Source organism: Coregonus clupeaformis, chromosome 27 (genome assembly GCF_020615455.1).
Source record: "Coregonus clupeaformis isolate EN_2021a chromosome 27, ASM2061545v1, whole genome shotgun sequence".
NCBI lineage: Eukaryota > Metazoa > Chordata > Actinopteri > Salmoniformes > Salmonidae > Coregonus > Coregonus clupeaformis.
The window spans coordinates 5,728,915-5,756,731 of record NC_059218.1 but is presented as its reverse complement, the minus strand read 5'-3'; the positions used below and the strand labels follow the sequence as shown (position 1 = coordinate 5,756,731).

General features: G+C 44.0%; 1 protein-coding gene across 4 annotated transcripts in view; it reads right to left on the bottom strand.

Annotated features, from left to right (window-relative positions):
* The window catches only part of LOC121541744 (protein unc-13 homolog B-like), a 131,590-nt gene that overhangs the window by 20,090 nt on the left and 83,683 nt on the right, over positions 1 to 27,817 (bottom strand). For 2 of the 4 annotated variants that reach the window (XM_045208009.1, XM_045208011.1), the window contains exons 12-29: positions 27,619 to 27,697; positions 27,291 to 27,296; positions 26,519 to 26,593; positions 26,025 to 26,244; positions 25,303 to 25,530; positions 25,000 to 25,141; positions 24,127 to 24,296; positions 13,209 to 13,324; positions 12,927 to 13,090; positions 12,114 to 12,264; positions 11,846 to 11,914; positions 11,649 to 11,738; positions 11,298 to 11,435; positions 10,946 to 11,076; positions 10,759 to 10,844; positions 3,741 to 3,867; positions 3,551 to 3,647; positions 2,356 to 2,499 (exon numbers count right to left, since the gene is read on the bottom strand). In XM_045208009.1, coding sequence (XP_045063944.1) covers positions 2,356 to 2,499; positions 3,551 to 3,647; positions 3,741 to 3,867; positions 10,759 to 10,844; positions 10,946 to 11,076; positions 11,298 to 11,435; positions 11,649 to 11,738; positions 11,846 to 11,914; positions 12,114 to 12,264; positions 12,927 to 13,090; positions 13,209 to 13,324; positions 24,127 to 24,296; positions 25,000 to 25,141; positions 25,303 to 25,530; positions 26,025 to 26,244; positions 26,519 to 26,593; positions 27,291 to 27,296; positions 27,619 to 27,697 — 2,233 coding nt within the window. The remainder of the gene's footprint in view (positions 1 to 2,355; positions 2,500 to 3,550; positions 3,648 to 3,740; positions 3,868 to 10,758; positions 10,845 to 10,945; positions 11,077 to 11,297; positions 11,436 to 11,648; positions 11,739 to 11,845; positions 11,915 to 12,113; positions 12,265 to 12,926; positions 13,091 to 13,208; positions 13,325 to 24,126; positions 24,297 to 24,999; positions 25,142 to 25,302; positions 25,531 to 26,024; positions 26,245 to 26,518; positions 26,594 to 27,290; positions 27,297 to 27,618; positions 27,698 to 27,817) is intronic. The other 2 variants (XM_045208010.1, XM_045208012.1) reach the window with 1 other exon arrangement.

Genomic DNA, 27,817 nt, shown 5'->3' with positions numbered 1-27,817 from the left:
TTCCTTCACACAGGACCCATTTCTCCAGGCACCACTACAAAACTGCATAGGGCCCAATGGAAATGTACAACTATTACTTCCCATTGCAAAAAACATTTCACGTTTAGTACACAAAGTAACCGGTGATCTAAAGTTTAAATGCAACAATGTTTCACACACATACACTATACATTCAAAAGTATGTGGACACCTCTTCAAATTAGTGAATTTGGCTATTTCAGCCACACCCGTTGCTGACAGGTGTATAACATCGAGCACACAGCTATGCAATCTCCATAGACAAACATCGGCAGTAAAATGCCCTTACTGAAGAGCTCAGTGATTTTCAACGTGGCACCGTCATAGGATGCCACCTTTCCAACAAGTCAGTTTGTCAAATTTCTGCCCTGCTAGAGCTGCCCCGGTTAACTATAAGTGCTGTTTTTGTGAATTGGAAACGTCTAGGAGCAATAACGGCTCTGCCGCAAAGTGGTAGGCCACACACGCTCACAGAACGACACCGCCGAGTGCTGAAGCGTGTAAAAATCGTCTGTCCCAGAGTTCCAAACTGCCTCTGGAAGCAACGTCAGCACAATAACTGTTTGTTGGAAGCTTCATGAAATGGGTTTCCATGGCCAAGCAGCTGCACACAAGCCTAATATCACCATGCACAATGCCAAGCGTCGGCTGGAGTGGTGTAAAGCTCGCCGCCATTGGACTCTGGAGCAGCGGAAACGCGGTCTCTGGAGTGATGAATCACGTTTCACCATCCAGTCCGACGGACAAATCTGGGTTTGGCGGATGCCTGGAAAACGCTGCCTCAATGCATAGTGCTAACTGTAAAGTTTGGCGGAGGAAGAATAATGGTCTGGAGCTGTTTTTCATGGTTTGGGCTAGGCCCCTCAGTTCCAGTGAAGGGAAATCTTAACACTACAGCATACCATGACATTCTAGACGATTCTGTGCTTCCAACTTTGTGGCAACAGTTTAGGGAAGGCCCTTTCCTTTTTCAGCACGACAATGCCCCGTGTGCAAAGCGAGGTCCATACAGAAATGGTTTGTCGAGATCAGTGTGGAAGAATTTGACTGGCTTGCATAGAGCCCTAACCTCAACCCCATCGAACACATTTGTGATGAATTGGAACGCTGACTGCGAGCAAGGCCTAATCGCCCAACATCAGTGCCTGACCTCACTAGTGCTCTTGTGGCTGAATGGAAGCAAGTCCCCGCAGCAATGTTCCAACATCTAGTGGAAAGCTTTCCCAGAAGAGTGGAGGCTGTTATATCAGCAAAGGGGAAACCAACTCCATATTAAATGCCCATGATTTTGGAATGAGATGTTCGACGAGCAGGTGTCCACATACTTTTGGTCATGTAGGGTAAGCTATTTTGAAAGAGATGGCTAACAACAGCATGCGAGCTGCAATAAAAAACACAGTTCCACTCACCAGATGATGATCATTTGAAACGTAACTTTTTGTTGAAAGTTATTCTTGAAAAGGGAGACGCTAACAAATTAGCAAAAACATCCTCTTCGATAACACCTGCTGCAGCCGCTGCAAACTAGCCTACAACAAAAGATAGCTAGCTAAACTGTGGGAAAACTACTGCTCCCTATTGCACAGTGACCTGTTGGCCTTCGAGAAGGCAGAAGTTTCCAGTCAATGTGATTGGTTGATTCCACTGTCACTCCAAAATGTTGCCCTAATACAGTTGAATGGCAGATGCCTTCTATCAAGCTTCTGATGGCCTAGCCAATGGCTGACTTAGCTAACTAGATTTATCTCCCCAGAGACCACCAAAGAAAAATCCTGATTGGATCTCTTCAGCGTTAACCCTTTCCTTTCTAACAAAAACTTAAGAGCTTAAATCAGAACGTCATTGAAAATAATAATAATATTATTATTATTATTTTATAAATCCTTAGCCTTTCTCTGAAAGCATAGAAGGCCCTCATTGTTCCCCACTGTGTTTGGGTTAGTAAAAATGTGTAGAGTGGCTCAAATTTTCCCTCAGCATGCATTTTTTTCACCATTCTGAATGTCTATAGAATCCATACGTTCTTCTGAAATATGCACACAAATACTGGACATTTTGTTATGGTGACGATTTGAAACTTGCAGTCTCGGTCTTGACTCGGTCTCGCATTAGGTGGTCTCGAACACAACGCTGGTTTGAGCAAATGCAAAACTCTGCCTCCCATTGTTAGAAAAACATTTCAAGCCAAAAGTCCAAATCAAGCATGACTCAGGACGAGGCTCCCTAACATGAATCTCACAAAGGGTGGAGATATGAGAGAGCAATCTATCCTTCCAGGCATTGGTCTAGAATACACACAGTTCTGTCAGGTAGGTCAGATGAGGAGGGTAAGGTTACCTTGGCGAATCGTCTGCTGTAGTGGGCCATGACCTTGGGGTCAGGACAGTCCAGTTTCTTGATGATCTCAAAGCTCTGGTTGAGCTGGGTGAAGACGTCCACCACCGAGCAGGAGAAGAGAGCATGCTCAGATGTCTGCTGGAACTGGGAGGAAAAGGGGACGGAGACAAAAGGTAACTATCTAGTTTATAGTGAATAACTGACAAAGGAATAATCAACGAGGGGCTATGCGTTCTATGGAAAATAATGAACGACGTGGAATACGCGTTCCATGATGCGCTAGTGGAGTGGAACTGGCCATCCACAGAGTTGCATTTTTTTCCGAGTTGATTATCCATTTTATACCATGGCTATAATTTAACACATTTGCCACTAGAAATGTGTTCATTTGTCGGTAGAAATTAGTTCAACATCCACAGAAGTAGCTAGCAAGTTTACGAGATAGCTACAGTAGTTGTCGTGGTAACCAAACAAACAGACTTGCTAGTTTAGCTAACCAAACCTTCAGTCCTAGCTTGCTATTATGAAAATCTAATTCAACAATGCCAATAAATGTTTTTAATTCCACTTTTGCTTTCAAAAGCAGCTCAAACAAAACATGTAAGAATGAACTAATAGCCATTGAATTCTACCATGCTGATATACCGTGCGTTATAGGGAAATAATGCACACTTTTGAATGCCCTTCAAGCCCATTAGAAACTGGTATTCAACAATGCCATGGTATAATTAACCAATAAGGCTAGAGGGGGTGTGGTATATGGCCAATATACCACGGCTAAGGACTATTCTTAGCGACAACGCAACACGGAGTGCCTGGATGCATCCCTTAGCAGTGGTATAATGGCCATATACCACAAACCCCAGAGGTGCCTTATTGCTATTATAAACTGGTTACCAAAGTAATTAGAGCAGTAAAAATACATGTTTTGTCACACCCGTGGTATACGGTCTGATATACCACGGCTGTCAGCTAATCAGCATTCAGTGCTCGAACAACCGAGTTTCTAAAGAAAATGAATGCTGATTGGCTGAAAGTTGTGGTATATCAGAACGTATACCACGGGTATGACAAAACATTTATTTTGTCATACCCGTTGCGTCGTGCCTAAGAACAGCCCTTAGCCTTGGTATATTGGCCATATACCACACCGCATCGTGCCTTATTGCTTAAATAACTACTGCCAGTTACTCACTCCATCTTTCTTGTCTCTCTCCAGAGCTCCATGCATGAACTCCATGGAAACACTTTCATTCTCATCCAGCCACTGCAGCACAAACTGTAAGAACCACCTACACATGGGAAAGAATGAAGTAAGGGGTAAAATAGGGTGAACCTATTTTTAGGCATTTCTGTTAAGTTTAGCAAAGTCATGGTTAACTCACGATGGGTAGTCGGGGACAACTCTGTTGAAGTTTGGCAGGTCCTTCACATACTCATTGTACAGCCTCTTGACCTTGAAGTGCAGGTTCATGTAGTCAACACTCTTACACAGCCGGTGTTTCTCATGCTCTGTGGAGACAAACACACCAGTGTGAGTTGTGTCTCTCGGAGTGTGTGTGTTTGTTTGTGTGTGTGTGTGTGTCTGAGTGTGTACAAGTGTGCATAAATATGCACCCATAAAGTATTCACACCTTCATAAAGTATTCACACCCCTTGACTTTTTCCAAATGTTGTTGTGTTACAGCCTGAATTAAAAATTTATAAAATTGAAATTTTGTTTCACTGGCCTACACACAATACCCAATAATGTCAAAGTGCTTTTAGACATTTGTACAAATTAATAAAAAATTAAAAGCTGAAATGACTTGAGTCAATAACTATTCAACCCCTTTGTTATGGCAAGCCTAAATAAGTTCAGGAGTAGAAATGTGCTTAACAAGTCACATAATAAGTTGCCAGTAGTGGAAAACGTAACCAATTGTCATACTTGAGTAAAAGTAAAGATGCCTTCATAGAAAATGACTCAAGTAAAAGTGAAAGGCACCCAGAAAAATACTACTTGATAAAAGTATAAAAGTATTTGGTTTTAAATATACTTAAGTATCAAAAGTAAATGTAAATTGCAAAAATATACTTAAGTATCAAAAGAAAAGTATAAATAATTTAAAATTGCTTATAATAAGAAAATCAGACGACACAATTTACTTTATTAAAAAAAAATACATTTACGGATAGCCAGGGGCACACTACAACACGCAGACATCATTTACAAATTAAGCATTTGTGTTTAGTGAGGCAGTAGGGATGACCAGGGACGTTCTCTTGATAAGTGAGTGAATTGGACCACTTTCCTGTCCTGCTAAGCATTGAAAATGTAAAGAATACTTTTGGGTGTCAGGGAAAAGTACATTATTTTCTTTAGGAATGTAGTGAAGTAAAAGTAGTCAAAAATATAAATAGTAAAGTAAAGTACAGATACCTAGAAAAACGACTTAAGTAGTACTATAAAGTATTTTTAAATACGTTACACCACTGTAAGTTGCATGGACTCACTCTGTGTTTTTGAATGACTACCCCATACATACAAATATCTGTATGGTTCCTCAGTCGAGCAGTGAATTTCAAACACAGATTCAACCACAAAGACCAGCGAGGTTTCCCAATGCTTCGCAAAGAAGGGCACCTATTGGTAGACGGGTAAAAACATTTTTTTTTTTAAGACACTGAATATCCCTTTGAGCATGGTGAAGTTATTCATTACACTTTGGATAGTGTATCAATACACCCAGTCACTATAAAGATACAGGCATCCTTCCTAACTCAGTTGCCGGAGGAAACTGCTCAGGGATTTCACCATGAGGCCAATGGTGACTTTAAAACAGTTACAGAGTTTAATGGCTGATAGGAGAAAACTGAGGATGGATCAACAACATTGTAGTTACTCCACAACACTAACCTAAATGACAGAGTGAAAAGAAGGATGCCTGTACAGAATAAACATATTGCAAAACATGCATCCTGTTTGGAATAAAGCACTAAAGTAAAACTGCAAAACAATTGGCAAAGAAATGAACTTTATGTATACAAATACAAACTATTACAGTGAGGGAAAAAAGTATTTGATCCCCTGCTGATTTTGTCAATTTGCCCACTGACAAAGACATGATCAGTCTATAATTTTAATGGTAGGATTATTTGAACAGTGAGAGACAGAATAACAACAAAAAAATCCAGAAAAACGCATGTCCAAAATGTTATAAATTGATTTGCATTTTAAATGAGGGAAATAAGTATTTGACCCCTCTGCAAACCTGACTTAGTACTTGGTGGCAAAACCCTTGTTGGCAATCACAGATGTCAGAGGTTTCATGTAGTTGGCCACCAGGTTTGCACACATCTCAGGAGGGATTTTGTCCCACTCCTCTTTGCAGAACTTCTCCAAGTCATTAAGGTTTCAAGCCTGATGTTTGGCAACTCGAAAAACACCCCCAAAGCATAATGTTTCTACCTCCATGTTTGACGATGGGGATGGTGTTCTTGGGGTCATAGGCAGCATTCCTCCTCCTCCAAACACGGCGAGTTGAGTTGATGCCAAAGAGCTCGATTTTGGTCTCATCTGACCACAACACTTTCACCCAGTTCTCCTCTGAATCATTCAGATGTTCATTGGCAAACTTCAGAAGGGCCTGTATATATGCTTTCTTGAGCAGGGGGACCTTGCGGGCGCTGCAGGATTTCAGTCCTTCACGGCGTAGTGTGTTACTAATTGTTTTCTTGGTGACTATGGTCCCAGCTGCCTTGAGATCATTGACAAGATCCTCCCGTGTAGTTCTGGGCTGATTCCTCACCGTTCTCATGATCCTTGCAACTCTACGAGGTGAGATCTTGCATGGAGCCCCAGGCCGAGGGAGATTGACAGTCCTTTTGTGTTTCTTCCATTTGCGAATAATCGCACCAACTGTTGTCACCTTCTCACCAAGCTGCTTGGCGATGGTCTTGTAGCCCATTCCAGCCTTGTGTAGGTCTACAATCTTGTCCCTGGCATCCTTGGAGAGCTCTTTGGCCTTGGCCATGGTGGAGAGTTTGGAATCTGATTGATTGATTGCTTCTGTGGACAGGTGTATTTTATACAGGTAACAAGCTGAGATTAGGAGCACTCCCTTTAAGAGTGTGCTCCTAATATCAGCTTGTTACATGTATAAAAGACACCTGGGAGCCAGAAATCTTTGATTGAGAGGGGGTCTAATACTTATTTCCCTCATTAAAATGCAAATCAATTTATAACATTTTTGACATGCGTTTTTCTGGATTTTTTTGTTGTTATTCTGTCTCTCACTGTTCAAATAAACCTACCATTAAAATTATAGACTGATCATTTCTTTGTCAGTGGGCAAACGTAAAAAATCAGCAGGGGATCAAATACTTTTTTCCCTCACTGTATGTTTGGGGCAAATCCAATACAACACGTCACTGAGTACCACTCTTCATATTTTCAAGCATGGTTGTGGCTGCATCATGTTATGGGTATGCTTGTCGTCTGCAAGGACTAAGGAGTTTTCTTGGATAAAAGGAAACGGAATGGAGCTAAGCACAGGCAAAATCCTAGAGGAAAACTTGGTTCAGTCGTCTTTACAACAGACACTAAGAGACAAATTCACCTTTGAGCAGGACAATAACCTAAAACACAAGGTCAAATATACACTGGAGTTGCTTACCAAGACGACATTGAATGTTCCTGAGTGGCCTAGTTACAGTTTTGACTTAAATCGGCTTGAAAATCGATGGCAAGACTTGAAAATGGCTGTCTAGCAATGATCAACAACCAACTTGACAGAGCTTGAAGAATAAAAAAAATACATGTGCAAATATTGTACAGTCCAGGTGAGCAAAGCTCTTAGAGACTTACCCAGAAAGACACAGCTGTAATCGCTGCCAAAGGTGATTCTAACATGTATTGACTCAGAGGGTTGAACACTTATGTAATCAAGATACTGCATATTAGTGTTTTATTTTTCATAGATTTTTTACAAATGTTAGAATTTTTCTTCCACTTTGACATTTGAGTATTTTGTGTAGATCGTTGACAAAAACAGACAATTAAATCAATTTTAATCCCACCTTGTAACACAACAAAATGCGGAAAAAGTCAAGACGTGTTAACAGTTTCTGAAGGCACTGCATGAGTGTCTGAGTAAGTGTCTGAGTAAGCTTGGAGGTAGAGGAGTGAAGAGCAGCCAGCCACCCTGAGTTGACTGTACAGCCACAGCCAGGTGACAAGAGGGTTCTCCTCTCTCAGCTTTGAAGTGGGCTTCCTTCCTGCATGAGTGTGTGGTGGGGCGGCCCCACTCCCCTAGCGCCCCCAGGCACGGTGCTTAAAACAAACGCACACGCACAAACGCGCACACACACACACACACACAAACACACCTATTCAACTCTCCCGTGAGAAAGATCTATCATTGGGAGATGGTGAACATTTTCATGTGGACAGAGGGAAGTGGAGATACTACTTAGAGATATACAGTCCACCTGTGGGGAGAGGAGACATAAGCAGCTTTCACACCCAGCACATATCACTCTCTCGCTCTGCACCGCATCGGGCTTTACTGTATCTCACATCCCCAGAACTCCTCCATTCTCCCCTGGGATACCGCTCTCTCCCTCTATCCCTCACTCCCTCATTCCTCGGCTTCAGTGTAGCTTGCTCCCTCTTCTCCCAGCCTTACACATCATTCTCTATACTCAGCAATGAAATGAGAGAAGAGACAGAATATGTAAAACATAGTCAGGAACTCTGACCACAGTGAAATAAGTAGAGATTCAGCAAAACTGAGGACAATTGAATTAAATAAAAACGTGTCTATCGCTAAATTTAGTCTCCTCTCCACTTCAGTTTGCTTGGTTGGAAGGTTTGGTAGCGGCAGTGATCCCTTCTCTTTACCACAGTGAAAGAAACAACGGCCTTCCCTAGAGAATTAACTTGGCATCTCCGTTGGAAATGACAGTTTTCCCTGGAAACACAGATCTAACTCTGTCGGTGATTGTGGGGTTCTGGGAGGAGAACAAGACAGGGGGAGTGATGGGGTGGGGTTGATGCTCTTACCACCATAACACGTCTGCCCACGACAGTGGAATTCAGATGGGGCTAGAACACAGAGAAATGAGCACGGACAAAGGAATTAAATGAAAGAGAAGAACAAGGTAACACAAATAGAAAGAAATGTAGCAAGATAGAAGTGAAAAGATGGAGGATAGAATGGTGATGAGCCATACACAACTGATGAATGCAAATGGCTTGCCAGACCATGAATGAAATACTACATTCTGTCAACTGACAATTTTTTGTCAGATTCACACAGTAGTGCTGTGGTAGAAGTTCAATTATATTCAACACTAAAATCCATGATTACTAACGGCTAAGCGAAAACTGTCACATACTGTAGCATAGCATAATAACAGGGTCTATTCTATCCCCATAGTACAGTATGGTACCGTTTCACTAGTCAGTCTTACCCTGAAGCCACTGGTAATGATCAACGTTATCCATTACGGAAAGACAGACAGGGCAGAAGAGACAGACAAGGCTGAGCCAAAGACTGAGCCACAGACAGCGGGTGGAGCCGGCAGAGACTGGGAAGATTTATTTTCCTTTTACTGTTGCTTAGCGTCTACAGCACAATCCATAGGTATCCTCTTGGGCTCATCCTTTCTCCATATACAGTTGAAGTCGGAAGTTTACATACACCTTAGCCAAATACATTTAAACTCAGTTTTTCACAATTCCTGACATTTAATCCTAGTAAAAAAATCCCTGTCTTAGGTCAGTTAGGATCACCACTTTATTTTAAGAATGTGAAATGTCAGAATAATAGTAGAGAGAATTATCTATTTCAGCTTTTATTTATTTTATCACATTCCCAGTGGGTCAGAAGTATACATACACTCAATTAGTATTTGGTAGCATTGCCTTTAAATTGTTCAACTTGGGTCAAACGTTTCGGGAAGCCTTCCACAAGCTTCCCACAATAAGTTGGGTGAATTTTGGCCCATTCCTCCTGACAGAGCTGGTGTAACTGAGTCAGGTTTGTAGGCCTCCTTGCTCGCACACACTTTTTCAGTTCTGCCCACAAATGTTCTATAGGATTGAGGTCAGGGCTTTGTGATGGCCACTCCAATACCTTGACTTTGTTGTCCTTAAGACATTTTGCCACAACTTTGGAAGTATGCTTGGGGTCATTGTCCATTTGGAAGACCCATTTGCGACCAAGCTTTAATTTCCTGACTGATGTCTTGAGATGTTGCTTCAATATATCCACATAATTTTCCTTCCTCATGATGCCATCTATTTTGTGAAGTGCACCAGTCCCTCCTGCAGCAAAGCACCCCCACAGCATGATGCTGCTACCCCCGTGCTTCACGGTTGGGATGGTGTTCTTCGGCTTGCAAGTGTCCCTCTTTTTCCTCCAAACATAACAATGGTCATTATGGCCAAACAGTTATATTTTTGTTTCATCAGACCAGAGGACATTTCTCCAAAAAGTACGGTCTTTGTCCCCATGTGCAGTTGCAAACCGTAGTCTGGCTTTTTTATGGCGGTTTTGGAGCAGTGGCTTCTTCCTTGCTGAGCGGCCTTTCAGGTTATGTCGATATAGGACTTGTTTTACTGTGGATATAGATACCTTTGTACCTGTTTCCTCCAGCATCTTCACAAGGTCCTTTGCTGTTGTTCTGGGATTGATTTGCACTTTTCGCACCAAAGTACGTTCATCTCTAGGAGACAGAACGCGTCTCCTTCCTGAGCGGTATGATGGCTGCGTGGTCCCATGGTGTTTATACTTGCGTACTATTGTTTGTACAGATGAACATGGTACCTTCAGGTGTTTGGAAATTGCTCCCAAGGATGAACCAGACTTGTGGAGGTCTACAATTTTTTTTCTGAGGTCTTGGCTGATTTCTTTTGATTTTCCCATGATGTCAAGCAAAGAGGCACTGAGTTTGAAATACCTTGGTAGGCCTTGAAATACATCCACAGGTACACCTCAAATTATGTCAATTAGCCTATCAGAAGCTTCTAAAGCCATGACATCATTTTCTGGAATTTTCCAAGCTGTTTAAAGGCACAGTCAACTTAGTGTATTGTAAACTTCTGACCCACTGGAATTGTGAAACAGTGAATTATAAGTGAAATAACCTGTCTGTAAAGAATTGTTGGAAAGATTACTTGTGTCATGCACAAAGTAGATTGCCAAAACTATAGTTTTAATGACTCCAACCTAAGTGTATGTAAACTTCCGAATTCAACTGTAGCTACAATGCACACAAACACCCAGAGAAAGGGCCTAGGTAGGGCCAGGTAAGTCTAGGGATATAGTAGTAGTGGGTTAGGAGCTTGACCCAAAAATGACCCAGATAGAGGACATGTCTGCATGGTTCCTGAGAGGGGCATCCGTGGAGACTCACCCTCCATGGCATACTTCATGTCCTGGGAGAACAGCGTCCACATGACCTCAGCACACACCTTCCCCACGTTCAGCTCCTGAGGGAACCTGGAGGAGAAATGGCACAGAGCAGCATTAGATACTGGAAATAGAACATCAAAACAGAAATCATTAGTACATTAGTTAAGTAATACTAATTTAGTACTAACTGGCTGAGGACGGGTGTGTAGGAGTTCCTGTCCTCCTCTATGATGGAGACGATAAGGGTGATCAGTTTGGGCCAGAAGTCCAGGTTCTTGATGCTGGGGCCCTGCTCCTCCAGGGAAAGATCCTCTTTGTGCTGGACAAGAACACAACCACACAGTCAGACTAACACAGCTTGCTCTGGACAAGAACACAACTATAACCACAATCCCAGTCAGACGAAACACTGCATGTAACGCAACACTGCTGGATTAAAGCAATATCCCTTGTCATATGAATAACCTGCATTAAGTCCATTAGTGTAAATAGCACTGCACTAGAAAGTGAGTAGAACCTGAGTGGGTCTGAGTGACTCACTGTGTCCAGCGGCTGGTACTGGCGGCTGTACAGCTCCTGGCAGTTGTTGAAGATGTAGTCGTAGGTGGAGTTGAGACAGGCCTTGACACAGTCCCTCACCACCTGACTGGCTCTGGGGGGACTCTGCAGTTCCTGGACCTGGACACCAGAGGGAGATGGTGAGCGTTTCAGAGAGGGAGAGGTGGGGAGTTACTGTCACAGTACAGATATCTGTATTCAGTGTGTTAAGGAAGATAACAGATCTCTCTGTTCTACCAGAGATAGGAGTGCATTTGAGGGGGTTTTTGCACAGAGAGAACAGAACCCTGAGTCTGTGTTTCATTTCCCTCTGAGGCCTTGGCGTAAGCCTACCTTCATCCTGAAGAAGGTGATGCTAGTCAGGAGGTCTACAGTGGACTTGAGGTCCTGGAGACGGTCCTTACTGCTGGCAGGAAAATTGTTCTGGATGAGAAGAACGGGGGACCATTAGGAACACAGAGATAAAAGGGGAAGGTGTAGTTCAACCAACAAGTTCATTTTGAGGTTCAGGTGAAATATGTGTAACTCACCCTGTATGTGGAGAGGTCAATGCGTAAGGAGTTGTGGAGTTGATCCAAGAGCTTGACAAAGCGCTCTTTCTGTTGGAGAGAAAATAAGAACAATAGAAGTAAAAACAGAGCCTGTAATCTGGACATATAGAGGATAGAGACATTTGTACATGATAGAGAGATTGGGAAACAAAACATACATTCAGAAAAAGGCATCCTGTGTTATAGGACAGGGTAGAAGCCAAGATGGTGTAATTGGGGAGAGGGGTGTCAGTCAGGCCATACTCACTCCAAAGTTGGAGGCGGAAAAGCGGTCAGAGGCGGAGACGTTGGTGGAAGCGGTAGTGTGGGCGTAGAAGGCATTGATGTTGGCAAGCAGGGTGCTCATAACCGCGGGAACACCAGGACACATGTACTTAGAGGAGAGGCAGGCGAAGTTTCTAAACACACCAGCAGAGGGCACTACAGTCAGGGAGGGCTCAGAGACAGCAGCTAAATGAGACATGATGCTGTTGATGGATTCTATTCATTCATGTATTTATTATGTCTCTTGCACACAAATCATAATGACTTTGATGTAATGTAAATAATGCAATCAATTTGAACCAATTTCACAAGATAGACATTTTCTTTCATCGTGGGACAAAATAATCTACAGTAGTGAATATTATGGGATGTTATGCAGGTTCTAACAGAGCACAAGAGTAGGTCTATGTTTAGCTACCTAGCACCCTCTCTGGGATCAGGATTACACCGAATGATCCCTCCCTATGTGGGACGGCTGTTTCATTTCTCCCATCAAGCCCCTGCCCCATTCTGGCTGAGGGATGGCCACCTGAGTGTGCTTTATGTGAGTGATGGACCCGGTTAACAGGCATCTGTATGAAGAATGGCACGTCATGGAAACAGATCCATTCTAAGACCATTTATAATTGACTTTCCTTCATTTGGAGGCCGCCAGGGAATGACAACAGCACCAAACGGTTATTTCATATTAGAGAGAGGGGGGAGGAGAAGGGGAGACGGACAGAAAGCAAGATGGAGAGAGAGTGCAAGAGAGAGAGAGAATGCGCGAGAGAGTGGTCTGCTCCCTCTGACTCACGTCATGGCCTGGTAGATGGACTCGATCCCGTAGCGCATTGCGAACTCATCCACTATCTCCTGGGACACCTCGTCAAAGTACACCTTCCAGGCATCGTCTCCTTTAGCGTCGGGGATCCTCACTACCCCTTGGCCCAGAATGTCCGTTGAGTGGTGGAACAGGTTCTAGAAAGCAGACAGCCACAATGTCAGTGAGATATAGAGACCCACAAGAAGCTGTGCTTTTAGGGCTGGTTTAGGACTAGATTTAGTGTCTGCAGTAGAGATGTACTGAGTGTCATACCTCGTGTAGACAGGTGTACTGTACGTGATAGGGAGCTACTTTCTCCTCTCCCTTGATCTCCACACTGATCTGGAGACGGATGGCCCCAGACACGGCTGACTTGTCTGTCCTCTTCTCTGTAACAATAGACACACACACACACGTCAGTGAATCAATTACTTCAATCTAGATCTGGCACACTAACCAGGTCTGCCCTTTCTAACACCAATTATAGACATATACACATATATATATATACAGTACCAGTCAAAAGTTTGGACACACCTACTCATTCAAGGGTTTTTCTTTAATTTTACCATTTTCTACATTGTAGAATAATAGTGAAGACATCAAAACTATGAAATAACACATATGGAATCATGTAGTAACCAAAAAAATATTAAACAAATCTAAATATATTTTATATTTGAGATTCTTCAAATAGCCACCCTTTGCCTTGATGACAGCTTTGCACACTCTTGGCATTCTCTCAACCAGCTTCATGAGGTAGTCACCTGGAATGCATTTCAATTAACAGTTGTGCCTTCTTAAAAGTTAATTTGTGGAATTTCTTTCCTTCTTAATGTGTTTCATCCAATCAGTTGTGTTGTGACAAGGTAGGGGGTTATACAGAAGATAGCCCTATTTGGTAAAAGACCAAGTCCATATTATGGCAAGAACAGCTCAAATAAGCAAAGAGAAATGACAGTCCATCATTACTTTAAGACATGAAGGTCAGTCAATCCGGAAAATGTCAAGAGCTTTGAAAGTTTTTTTAAGTGCAGTCGCAAAAACCATCAAGCGCTATGAAGACCCAGTGTTACCTCTGCTGCAGAGGATAAGTTAATTAGAGTTACCAGCCTCAGAAATTGCAGCCCAAATAAATGCTTCACAGAGTTCAAGTAACAGACTCAACATCAACTGTTCAGAGGGGACTGTGTGAATCAGGCCTTCATGGTCGAATTGCTGCAAAGAAACCACTACTAAAGGACACCAATAATAAGAAGAGACCTGCTTGGGCTAAGAAACAAATTTGAGATTTTTGGTTCCAACCGCCGTGTCTTTGTGAGACGCGGTGTGGGTGAACGGATGATCTCTGCATGTGTATTTCCCACCGTAAAGCATGGAGGAGGAGGTATTATGCTACGGGGGTGCTTTGCTGGTGACACTGTCTGTGATTTATTTAGAATTCAAGGCACACTTAACCAGCATGGCTACCACAGCATTCTGCAGCGATACGCCATCCCATCTGGTTTGGGCTTAGTGGGACTATCATTTGTTTTTCAAAAGGACAATGACCCAACACACCTCCAGGCTGTGTAAGGGCTATTTTACCAAGAAGGAGAGTGATGGAGTGCTGCATCAGATGACCTGGCCTCCACAATCCCCCGACCTCAACCCAATTGAGATGGTTTGGGATGAGTCGGATGGCAGAGAGAAGGAAAAGCAGCCAACAAGTGCTCAGCATATGTGGGAACTCCTTCAAGACTGTTGGAAAAGCATTCCAGGTGAAGCTGGTTGAGAGAATGCCAAGAGTGAGCAAAGCTGTCATCAAGGCAAAGGGTGGCTATTTGAATAATCTCAAATATAAAATATATTTTGATTTGTTTTACACTTTTTTGTTTACGACATGATTCCATATCTGTTATTTCATAGTTTTGATGTCTTCACTATTATTCTACAATGTAGAACATAGTAAAAATAAAGAAAAACCCTTGAATGAGTAGGTGTGTCCAAACTTTTGACTGGTACTGTATATACATATATAGACATACATACATTCATATACACACACATACATATACATATACATACACACATATATATATATATATATATATAAATAAATAAAACAGGTTCATAGAGGATCCGTTACAGGGCTATTCTGTATGTGCTATAGTAATAGGACTACTACTCCAGTTTGTATTGAGGACAAGGGCTCAGGGTTGTATAGATTCGTTCTTGTTCTTCCCGGCTGATGACACTTCAGCTGGTCTTATTCTGGAAGTGCCGTGTTCGGCAGCACAACCCGGCTATTTCCCCTGACATTATTAGGCTAATTTGTACGTGTCGTTGGAGCGGTCGACTTCCTGGAGTGCGCTACATAATAATCAAGGAGGATCTCTCCCCTGAGAGGATGGAGGGGAGTTGAGAGAGAGAGGGGGACAGTGGGGGAGTGGAGTGGGTTTACTACTGATTTCAAATCTCCTCTTTTACTGTGTGGTATCGAACACATTCAATGAGTAACCTTAGCTAAAATGTATATTTCACATAATCTAGAGAAAGTGTACAGTGGGGGAAAAAAATATTTAGTCAGCCACCAATTGTGCAAGTTCTCCCACTTAAAAATATGAGAGAGGCCTGTAATTTTCATCATAGGTTCACGTCAACTATGACAGACAAAATGAGAAAAAAAATCCAGAAAATCACATTGTAGGATTTTTTATGAATTTATTTGCAAATTATGGTGGAAAATAAGTATTTGGTCAATAACAAAAGTTTCTCAATACTTTGTTATATACCCTTTGTTGGCAATGACACAGGTCAAACGTTTTCTGTAAGTCTTCACAAGGTTTTCACACACTGTTGCTGGTATTTTGGCCCATTCCTCCATGCAGATCTCCTCTAGAGCAGTGATGTTTTGGGGCTGTCGCTGGGCAACACGGACTTTCAACTCCCTCCAAAGATTTTCTATGGGGTTGAGATCTGGAGACTGGCTAGGCCACTCCAGGACCTTGAAATGCTTCTACGAAGCCACTCCTTCGTTGCCCGGGCGGTGTGGTTGGGATCATTGTCATGCTGAAAGACCCAGCCACGTTTCATCTTCAATGCCCTTGCTGATGGAAGGAGGTTTTCACTCAAAATCTCACGATACATGGCCCCATTCATTCTGTCCTTTACACGGATCAGTCGTCCTGGTCCCTTTGCAGAAAAACAGCCCCAAAGCATGATGTTTCCACCCCCATGCTTCACAGTAGGTATGGTGTTCTTTGGATGCAACTCAGCATTCTTTGTCATCCAAACACGACGAGTTGAGTTTTTACCAAAAAGTTATATTTTGGTTTCATCTGACCATATGACATTCTCCCAATCCTCTTCTGGATCATCCAAATGCACTCTAGCAAACTTCAGACGGGCCTGGACATGTACTGGCTTAAGCAGGGGGACACATCTGGCACTGCAGGATTTGAGTCCCTAGCGGCGTAGTGTGTTACTGATGGTAGGCTTTGTTACTTTGGTCCCAGCTCTCTGCAGGTCATTCACTAGGTCCCCCCATGTGTCCCCCCATCTGTCTATCTCCTCATTTGAATTCCATGCTGTCACAGTCACTAGCCCATTTAAGCTTAATATCCTTGTCATCTATCGCCCTCCAGGTTCCCTTGGAGAGTTCATCAATGAGCTTGACGCCTTGATAAGTTCCTTTCCTGAGGATGGCTCACCCCTCACAGGGGATTTCAACCTCCCTACGTCTACATTTGACTAATTTCTCTCTGCCTCCTTCTTTCCACTCCTCTCCTCTTTTGACCTCACCCTCTCACCGTCCCCCCCTACTCACAAGGCAGGCAATACGCTTGACCTCATCTTTACTAGATGCTGTTCTTCTACTAATCTCACTGCAACTCCCCTCCATGTCTCCGACCACTACTTTGTATCCTTTTCTCTCTCGCTCTCCTCCAACACTACTCACTCTGCCCCTACACAGATGGTAATGCGCCGCCGCAACCTTCGCTCTCTCTCTCCCGCTACTCTCTCCTCTTCCATCCTATCATCTCTTCCCTCTGCTCAATCCTTCTCCCTCCAATCTCCTGATTCTGCCTCCTCAACCCTCCTCTCCTCCCTTTCTGCATCCTTTGACTCTCTATGTCCCCTATCCTCCCGGCCGGCTCGGTCCTCCCCCTCCAGCTCCGTGGCTTGATGACTCATTGCGAGCTCACAGAACAGAGCTCCGGGCAGCTGAGCGGAAATGGAAGAAAACTAGACTCCCTGCGGACCTGGCATCTTTTCACTCCCTCCTCTCTACATTTTCGTCATCTGTTTCTGCTGCTAAGGCCACTTTCTACCACTCTAAATTCCAAGCATCTGCCTCTAACCCTAGGAAGCTCTTTGCCACATTCTCCTCCCTGCTGAATCCCCCCTCTGTGGATGACTTCGTCAACCACTTTGAAAAGAAGGTTGACGACATCCGATCCTCGTTTGATAAGTCAAATGACACTGCTGGTCCTGCTCACACTGCCCTACCCTATGCTTTGACTTCTTTCTCCCCTCTCTCTCCAGATAAAATCTTGCGACTTGTGACTGCAGGCCGCCCAACAACCTGCCCGCTTGACCCTATCCCCTCCTCTTTTCTCCAGACCATCTCCGGTGACCTTCTCCCCTACCTCACCTCGCTGATCAACTCATCCTTGACCGCTGGCTATGTCCCTTCCGTCTTCAAGAGAGCGAGAGTTGCACCCCTTCTCAAAAAAACCAACACTCGATCCCTCTGATGTCAACAACTACAGACCAGTATCCCTTCTTTATTTTCTTTCCAAAACTATTGAGCGTGCCGTCTCTAGCCAACTCTCTTGCTATCTCTCAGAATGACCTTCTTGATCCAAACCAGTCAGGTTTCAAGACTGGTCATTCAACTGAGACTGCTCTTCTCTGTGTCACGGAGGCTCTCCGCACTGCTAAAGCTAACTCTCTCTCCTCTGCTCTTGTCCTTCTAGACCTGTCTGCTGCCTTTGATACTGTGAACCATCAGATCCTCCTCTCCACCCTCTCCGAGCTGGGCATCTCCGGCGTGGCTCACTCTTGGATTGCGTCCTACCTGACCGGTCGCTCCTACCAAGTGGCGTGGCGAGAAGCTGTCTCCGCACCACGTGCTCTCACCACTGGTGTCCCCCAGGGCTCAGTTCTAGGCCCTCTCCTATTCTCGCTATACACCAAGTCACTTGGCTCTGTCATATCCTCACATGGCCTCTCCTATCATTGCTACGCTGACGATACACAACAAATCTTCTCCTTTCCCGCTTCTGATAACCAGGTGGCGAATCGCATCTCTGCATGTCTGGCAGACATATCAGTATGGCTGACGGATCACCACCTCAAGCTGAACCTTGGCAAGACGGAGCTGCTCTTCCTCCCGGGGAAGGACTGCCCGTTCCATGATCTCGCCATCACGGTTGACAACTCCGTTGTGTCCTCCTCCCAGAGTGCGAAGAGCCTTGGTGTGACCCTGGACAACACCCTGTCGTTCTCCGCTAACATCAAGGCGGTGACCCGATCCTGTAGGTTCATGCTCTACAACATTCGGAGAGTACGACCCTGCCTTACACAGGAAGCGGCACAGGTCCTAATCCAGGCACTTGTCATCTCCCGTCTGGATTACTGCAACTCGCTGTTGGCTGGGCTCCCTGCCTGTGCCATTAAACCCCTACAACTCATCCAGAATGCCGCAGCCCGTCTGGTGTTCAACCTTCCCAAGTTCTCTCACATCACCCCGCTCCTCCGCACACTCCACTGGCTTCCAGTTGAAGCTCGCATCTGTTACAAGACCATGGTGCTTGCCTATGGAGCTGTGAGGGGAACGGCACCTCATCGTTCTTGTGATCATTTTGACCCCACGGGGTGAGATCTTGCGTGGAGCCCCAGATCGAAGGAGATTATCAGTGGTCTTGTATGTCTTCCATTTCCTAATAATTGCTCCCACAGTTGATTTCTTCAAACCAAGCTGCTTACCTATTGCAGATTCAGTCTTCCCAGCCTGGTGCAGGTCTACAATTGTGTTTCTGGTGTCTTTTGACAGCTCTTTGGTCTTGGCCATAGTGGAGTTTGGAGTGTGACTGTTTGAGGTTGTGGACAGGTGTCTTTTATACTGATAACAAGTTCAAACAGGTGCCATTAATACAGGTAACGAGTGGAGGACAGAGGAGCCTCTTAAAGAAGAAGTTACAGGTCTGTGAGAGCCAGAAATCTTGCTTGTTTGTTGGTGACCAAATACTTATTTTCCACCATAATTTGCAAATAAATTCATTAAAAATCCTACAATGGGATTTTCTGGAAAAGAAATTCTCAATTTGTCTGTCATAGTTGACGTGTACCTATGATGAAAATTACAGGCCTCTCTCATCTTTTTAAGTGGGAGAACTTGCACAATTGGTGGCTGACTAAATACTTTTTTTCCCCACTGTACATACATTTCCCCTTTTCATAGAGCTAACACACTTCACAACCACCCCATAACCCCTTTAACATTCAAGAAGTGTTGTTCCTTTGAAGGCTTGTTTCAGTAGTATCATGGTGGAGTCCTTTTTAAAAGTCAAGTAATTGGACAAGAAAAATGGTGCTGCTGGCCAAGGGAGACGTGGGTAATGAGGTAGAAGACTGGACTACAGAAGAGGGCTGGGATTTAGAACAGAGCTGGTGACATGAGAGAGGCAGATGCGCTACGATGCTAGCTAACCCACTTAGTTACTGTAAGATGTCTTCAATAAGAGTCTTCTTCTTAGACTTTCTACCCATCATTAACTAGCCCTCTGACAGATAGTCCATTAAGACAAAGCACTGTGCAGCAACTAACAATCTGTTCGTTTAAAGGGTTGATTTCAGCCCTCCTATAGAGCAAACTAATGATAGAGTATGATTAAAAAAAACATTTAAGGGGTGGGGGTTTGGCGGATGCAAGGAGGAAGCTAACAGAATATGCCTTTGGCCGGCGTAACTTAGAATCAATCAATCAATCAATTTTATTTTATATAGCCCTTCGTACATCAGCTAATATCTCGAAGTGCTGTACAGAAACCCAGCCTAAAACCCCAAAACAGCTAGTAATGCAGGTGTAGAAGCACGGTGGCTAGGAAAAACTCTCTAGAAAGGCCAAAACCTAGGAAGAAACCTAGAGAGGAACCAGGCTATGAGGGGTGGCCAGTCCTCTTCTGGCTGTGCCGGGTGGAGATTATAACAGAACCATACCAAGATGTTCAAAAATGTTCATAAGTGACAAGCATGGTCAAATAATAATCAGGAATAAATCTCAGTTGGCTTTTCATAGCCGATCATTAAGAGTTGAAAACAGCAGGTCTGGGACAGGTAGGGGTTCCATAACCGCAGGCAGAACAGTTGAAACTGGAATAGCAGCAAGGCCAGGCGGACTGGGGACAGCAAGGAGTCACCACGGCCGGTAGTCCCGACGTATGGTCCTAGGGCTCAGGTCTCTCAGTTGGCTTTTCATAGCCGATCATTAAGAGTTGAAAACAGCAGGTCTGGGACAGGTAGGGGTTTCGTAACCGCAGGCAGAACAGTTGAAACTGGAATAGCAGCAAGGCCAGGCGGACTGGGGACAGCAAGGTGTCAGCATGCCCGGTAGTCCTGACGTATGGTCCTAGGGCTCAGGTTCTCAGAGAGAAGAGAGAACGAGAGAATTAGAGAGAGCATACTTAAATTCACACAGGACACTGGATAAGACAGGAGAAGTACTCCAGGTATAACCAACTAACCCCAGCCCCCCGACACATAAACTACTGCAGCATAAATACTGGAGGCTGAGACAGGAGCGGTCCGGAGACACTGTGGCCCCATCCGAAGAAACCCCGGACAGGGCCAAACAGGAAGGATATAACCCCACCCACTCTGCCAAAGCACAGCCCCCGCACCACTAGAGGGATATCCTCAACCACCAACTTACAATCCTGAGACAAGGCCGAGTATAGCCCACAGAGGTCTCCACCACAGCACAAACCAGGGGGGGCGCCAACCCAGACAGGAAGATCACGTCAGTAACTCAACCCACTCAAGTGACGCACCCCTCCTAGGGACGGCATGAAAGAGCACCAGCAAGCCAGTGACTCAGCCCCTGTAACAGGGTTAGAGGCAGAGAACCCCAGTGGAGAGAGGGGAACCGGCCCGGCAGAGACAGCAAGGGCTGTTCGTTGCTCCAGAGCCTTTCCGTTCACCTTCACACTCCTGGGCCAGACTACACTCAATCATATTACCTACTGAAGAGATAAGTCTTCAGTAAAGACTTAAAGGTTGAGACCGAGTCTGCGTCTCTCACATGGGTAGGCAGACTGTTCCATAAAAATGGAGATCTATAGGAGAAAGCCCTGCCTCCCGCTGTTTGCTTAGAAATTCTAGGGACAATTAGGAGGCCTGCGTCTTGTGACCGTAGCGTACGTATTGGTATGTACGGCAGGACCAACTCGGAAAGATAGGTAGGAGCAAGCCCATGTAACGCTTTATAGGTTAACAGTAAAACCTTGAAATCAGCCCTTGCCTTAACAGGGAAGCCAGTGTAGGGAAGCTAGCACTGGAGTAATATGATCAAATTTCTTGGTTCTAGTCAGGATTCTAGCAGCCGTATTTAGCACTAACTGAAGTTTATTTAGTGCTTTATCCGGTAGCTCGGAAAGTAGAGCATTGCAGTAGTCTAACCTAGAAGTAACAAATGCATGGATTAATTTTTCTGCATCATTTTTGGACAGAAAATTTCTGATTTTTGCAATGTTACGTAGATGGAAAAAACCTGTCCTTGAAACAGTCTTGATATGTTCGTCAAAAGAGAGATCAGGGTCAAGAGTAACGCCGAGGTCCTTCACAGTTTTATTTGAGACGACTTTATAACCATCAAGATGAATTGTCAGATTTAACAGAAGATCTCTTTGTTTCTTGGGACCTAGAACAAGCATCTCTGTTTTGTCCGAGTTTAAAAGTAGAAAGTTTTCAGCCATCCACTTCCTTATGTCTGAAACACAGGCTTCTAGCGAGGGCAATTTTGGGGCTTCACCATGTTTCATTGAAATGTACAGCTGTGTGTCATCCGCATAGCAGTGAAAGTTAACATTATGTTTTCGAATAACATCCCCAAGAGGTAAAATATATAGTGAAAACAATAGTGGTCCTAAAACGGAACCTTGAGGAACACCGAAATGTACAGTTGATTTGTCGGAGGACAGACCATTCACAGAGACAAACTGATATCTTTCCGACAGGTAAGATCTAAACCAGGCCAGAACTTGTCCGTGTAGACCAATTTGGGTTTCCAGTCTCTCCAAAAGAATGTGGTGATCGATGGTGTCAAAGGCAGCACTAAGGTCTAGTAGCACGAGGACAGATGCAGAGCCTCGGTCTGACGCCATTAAAAGGTCATTTACCACCTTCACAAGTGCAGTCTCAGTGCTATGATGGGGTCTAAAACCAGACTGAAGCATTTCGTATACATTGTTTGTCTTCAGAAAGGCAGTGAGTTGCTGCGCAACAGCTTTTTCTAAAATTTTTGAGAGGAATGGAAGATTCGATATAGGCCGATAGTTTTTATATTTTCCTGGTCAAGGTTTGGCTTTTTCAAGAGAGGCTTTATCACTGCCACTTTTAGTGAGTTTGGTACACATCCGGTGGATAGAGAGCTGTTTATTATGTTCAACATAGGAGGGCCAAGCACAGGAAGCAGCTCCTTCAGCAGTTTAGTAGGAATAGGATCCAGTATGCAGCTTGAAGGTTTAGAGGCCATGATTATTTTCATCATTGTGTCAAGAGATATAGTACTAAAACACTTAAGTGTCTCTCCCGATCCCAGGCCCTCGCAGAGCTGTGCAGATCCAGGACAGCTAAGCCCTGGAGGAATACGCAGATTCAAAGAGGAGTCCGTAATTTGCTTTCTAATGGTCATGATCTTTTCCTCAAAGAAGTTCATGAATTTATTACTGCTGAAGTGAAAGCCATCCTCTCTTGGGGAATGCTGCTTTTTAGTTAGCTTTGCAACAGTATCAAAAAGAAATTTTGGATTGTTCTTATTTTCCTCGATTAAGTTGGAAAAGTAGGATGATCGAGCAGCAGTGAGGGCTCTTCGGTACTGCACGGTACTGTCTTTCCAAGCTAGTCGGAAGACTTCCAGTTTGGTGTGGCGCCATTTCCGTTCCAGAAGAGTGGATTTATGAGTGATCGGGATTATAGCAGTACACATCTGAAGAACCAACCTCCTTCTGATAATCTCAAATGTTTGACTCTCACACCAGCCCCATCAGATGAGTAGAAGGGAATATTCTTTCAACGTGACGGCTGAATAAAAGCACTTCCGTCTGAATCCCGACAAAGACCCACACACACAAAAAATATAGCCTCTCGGCATGTGAGGACTGAGGAGAGGCTGTGAAAGGGAGAGGGATGCTATGTCAGGTTATATAGAGGAGAGACCGGCACTGCCCTGGCTATAAAGAACAGAGACTTCCCTGTTCAACCGCCTCAGTTGACCTGCTACTGGAACATTTGAATTGCTTCGCAACCACTGTGATTATTATTTGACCCTGCTGGTCATCTATTAACATCTTGAAGAACAATCTGGCCTTAATGGCCATGTACTCTTATAATGTCCACCTGGAACAGCCAGAAGAGGACTGGCCACCCCTCAGAGCCTGGTTCCTCCCTAGGTTCCTGCCTTTCTAGGGAGGTCTTCCTAGCCCCCGTGCTTCTACATCTGCATTGCTTGCGGTTTAGGGTTTTAGGCTGGGTTTCTGTATAGCACTTTGTGACATCTGCTGATGTAAAAAGGGCTTCATTAATTCATTTGATTGATTGATTGATTCGCTCCAGAGATTACATGAAGGAGGGATTATTTAAGCAATAAGAACCGATGTGCCTTATTGCTATTATAAACTGGTTACCAACGTAATTAGAGCAGCAAAAATAAATGTTTTGTCATACCTGTGGTATACGCTCTGATATACCATGGCTGTCAGCCAATCAGAATTCAGGGCTCGAAACACCCAGTTTATAAATTAAAATGAAGAATAGAAGTTGTCCATTGTGTCCTGACTACTATTTCTCGGGGCTGTGATGTTGTGTAGTGCCCCAACAACTCATCTTTACCTTTACTTAACATAATAACGATGGGTCTCCAACACAGGTAACAACCTTCCTCTCACAAACAGCACACATTATACTGTAGAGAGGACTTGTGACGTACCCAGGTTGTACCAGACGTCCATCTCTCCGCTGAGCGTGCGGACCTCGATGATGCTCTGACCCAGGAAGTCATCTGACTCTCTCTTTAGACGCTGCTTCACCCGGGACTTGATGTCATCGTCCTCGTCCCACACACGTACCTTGATACGGTCCGATGAGTTATGACACTCGCTGGGGGAGAAAATGAGTAAGGTAGTGTAAATGTGAAGACTTGATACCAAGAAATGATATGCATGGTAATTACATTGCTTTGATGTACACATTGCAGTTCATTCTTCGATAATTAAACTGAACTTGGTTTGGCCTAATGTCAATTAAGGGGAACGATGAAAGAGTTAATTACACATGTGTACCACTACCCTGAATAAATGAGTGTCTGACATTGTCAGAAGGCTCCAGACAGCGTGTGACAATGTGGAAGTGTGTTAATAGGACTACAGACTCCTTTGGGTGAGGAAACCTAGACAGCCTGAGGCTTAGTCATGCCATGGCCTGCTTACACATAAACACCCACTTTACTACACATAGAAACCCACTTTACTACACATAGAAACCCACTTTACTACACATAGAAACCCACTTTACTACACATAGAAACCCACTTTACTACACATAGAAACCCACTTTACTACACATAGAACCCCACGTAGGAACCCACTTTATTACACATAGGAACCCACTTTATTACACATACAAACCTGCTTAAGAACCCACTTTACTACACATAGAAATCCACTTTACTACACATAGGAACCCACTTTACTACACATAGAACCCACCTTATTACACATAGGAACCCACATTTTTACAAGAGAATACTACCGACTACACACAAGATCCCAGACATTAGCAGGGCCAGGTTAAATAGCCTCACAAGTGGAAGTTCTCCTCCCAGACAGGGTTGAGGTTGCCATAGATGGTCTTGGTCCTCTTCTTGGTCTTGCCCACCTGGACCGTGACATAGGGGTCACTGGAACCCGTCTTATCTTTGGCCTGCAGTCCCTGGGCACACAGCACTGCAGACAGGCAGATGATGTGGGACAGGAGGCAGGTTGACATCAATAGAGAGACATGGACAAAGTCAGATGGGAAGAGAAAAAGACTATTTACAGTAGAATAGAACAGTTTGTGGAACATGACCACTGGTGCCATAACATTACTCCCTGTGTCTGTGTACCTGTGATGGTGATCTTGGCTGACCACTTGGAGGTTCCATCCAATACACTCTGTTTGATGGTCTTCATCTGCTGAGCGTGGATCACCTTGCTGATGACAAACACATCCCGGATCACGTCAAAGATCTCCGGCTTGTTCCTCTCCCTGATCTTCATGCGGTCCTTCATGGCCATGATGATGTTCTGGGTACGATCCTCAGCCCCATGCTTTGAACTCTTCTCCGCAGCACCTAGAAAATCAGCAAGCACACACTTACAGTAAACAGAGTCTCTTTTTGGCGCAGTATGTGAAGGTTGTGATGTAAATAGGCAAATCTGTTTATATCTATCCAGTTGTTTAAAGCTATTTATTTTCAGGTCCGAGTCATCAGAATGATTTAAAATCAGGTGGATGTATAATTATGTCTTCACTGAAACATCAATCATAACCAATGACGTACACCATAATTCCACAGTACTTTATATATCACTGACAGCTGTATTCTGGGATGGAGATGAGGTAAAAGTAATTAAACAAGAAAGTTTGAGCCAGAAACTCTGTAGACAAAGTCTGGAAAAGTGTCAACCTTGTCAATCAGAGAATTAATAAAGTACAAATCCATTACAAATTGACATTTCACACACTGTCAATCATGTGATTGCCTGCATTAGGCAACTAAGCTCAGCAATAAAGCTTTGTCATCGCGAAAGTCTCTTAGTCCAACTTCCGCTGTGCTGTACTTACGCTGCAGGCAGTCGGCATTCAGCAGCTCCTGGCACTTCTCGTGACACTTGACCCCGCACTCGGAGCACCTCATGCCCTGGCGGGCGATGCCCCACAGCAGCCCCTCGCACTCGTAGCAGTAGGTGGGCGTGGTGGCTGTCCACACCTCAAAGTTATGGGGCGTGGTGCAGGAGATGGGGTAGATCAGAGCCTGTAGGGTCTTCTTATAAACGTGGTTCTTCTACAGAGGAGGGAGGAGAGAGCAGCGAGTGAGGATACTGAGATTTGACTTGTTCCTATGATATTGGTCTTCTCTTTTTCTTTTTCATTTTTTTTTTTTTCACCTTTATTTAACCAGGTAAGCCAGTTGAGAACAAGTTCTCATTTACAACTGCGACCTGGCCAAGATAAAGCAAAGCAGTGCGATAAAAACAACAACACAGAGTTACTCTCTGGTGAGATTTGAATAGAGTTTTGATTATTTCAGAGTAATATGTATCCCGTGATGTACTCACCAGCTCCTCGTCTTTGACGGAGGACCGTGCGGCCATGGAAGAGGTGATTCCAGCCTTCCTGGCCTGGACCAGTGACTTGGATGACAGGGGAAGATTGTTAGTTGCCATGGTAACTCACCATAACCCTTCAACTAACCCCAAACAGTGACTACAAAGATCGGTTGAGTATTGTAAGTGTTAGATGAATTTGGAAATGAGTTGTTAGGACCTTTGCCCAGTGAGTGTACTACCCAAGTGAGTAATCCAAGGCATATAGAGCTTTAACACCCCAAACTAAATCAGATGAAGGAAGGAACTCCTGTAAGGATTGTTACAACACAGGTCATATAAGAGGTGACAACATGGGCAGAACTGAACCATCACTGACCAGTCGAAGAAACAGAGACTTAACCCAGGTGCTTGAGTGTTACCAATGGTGGATTTGGCTAAAACCCTGGTAGTGATGGTCTGTTCATGGTTCAGCATGTAAGGGTGGAGAGTAAAAACCCAACAGAACAAAATCAACCAATCATATGAATGAATTAAGGGGAGAGGTAGAATACAAGGAAGGGAATGTTGTTTTAAGTTATTATATCAAGTAGGAACACTACAGTGCAGTTGCATGGTGACATATGGTTACTTATTTGCACCATAAAACCCTTGTTGTACATTAGTACACATTGTTTGCAGTACAGCTTTGCACAAGCAGTGCAATTTGTCCTACTTGATATACAGTATTGCCTTTACATTTCTGACTACAAAGGGGAGGGGCAATTGGGTTATTTCCACTTACCATAGCCTGACCAAGGAAAATGATTGCATTCAAGCAAGTTGTGGGGGATAGTTAAGGGTTTAAGAGAGGAGGGAGAGAGAGATTATAAGACTGGTTTCACATGTGCCTCATTGGGTGATATCTTGGCGATTCCTCATGCTATGACCTTTTTTTTTTTTTTTTTTTTTTTTACCAGATCTACCTTAAGCAAATACTGAAATTATTAATTTAATCCTCAATTATCAAGATGCTTCTCTTGTGACGGTATTACAGGATAGAAAAACATGTACTGACAGATAGAACAGCACTAAGATTTTAAGCACTGACAAGGATGGGAGGAAACACTTACCACATCGCTGACCAGGGGTATAGGCTTCCTCTTACGAAGGTCTGGCATGCTGTCAATCCCAAACAAACCACTTCCACCGCTGTGGAACAGAACAGAATGATACCCTTGTACTCATACAGAAACAGATGCATGAGTTTTTTCAGCACATTAAAAAAGCATGGCAAATCTAAATCAACATTGAAATAAATGATTTGGGTGT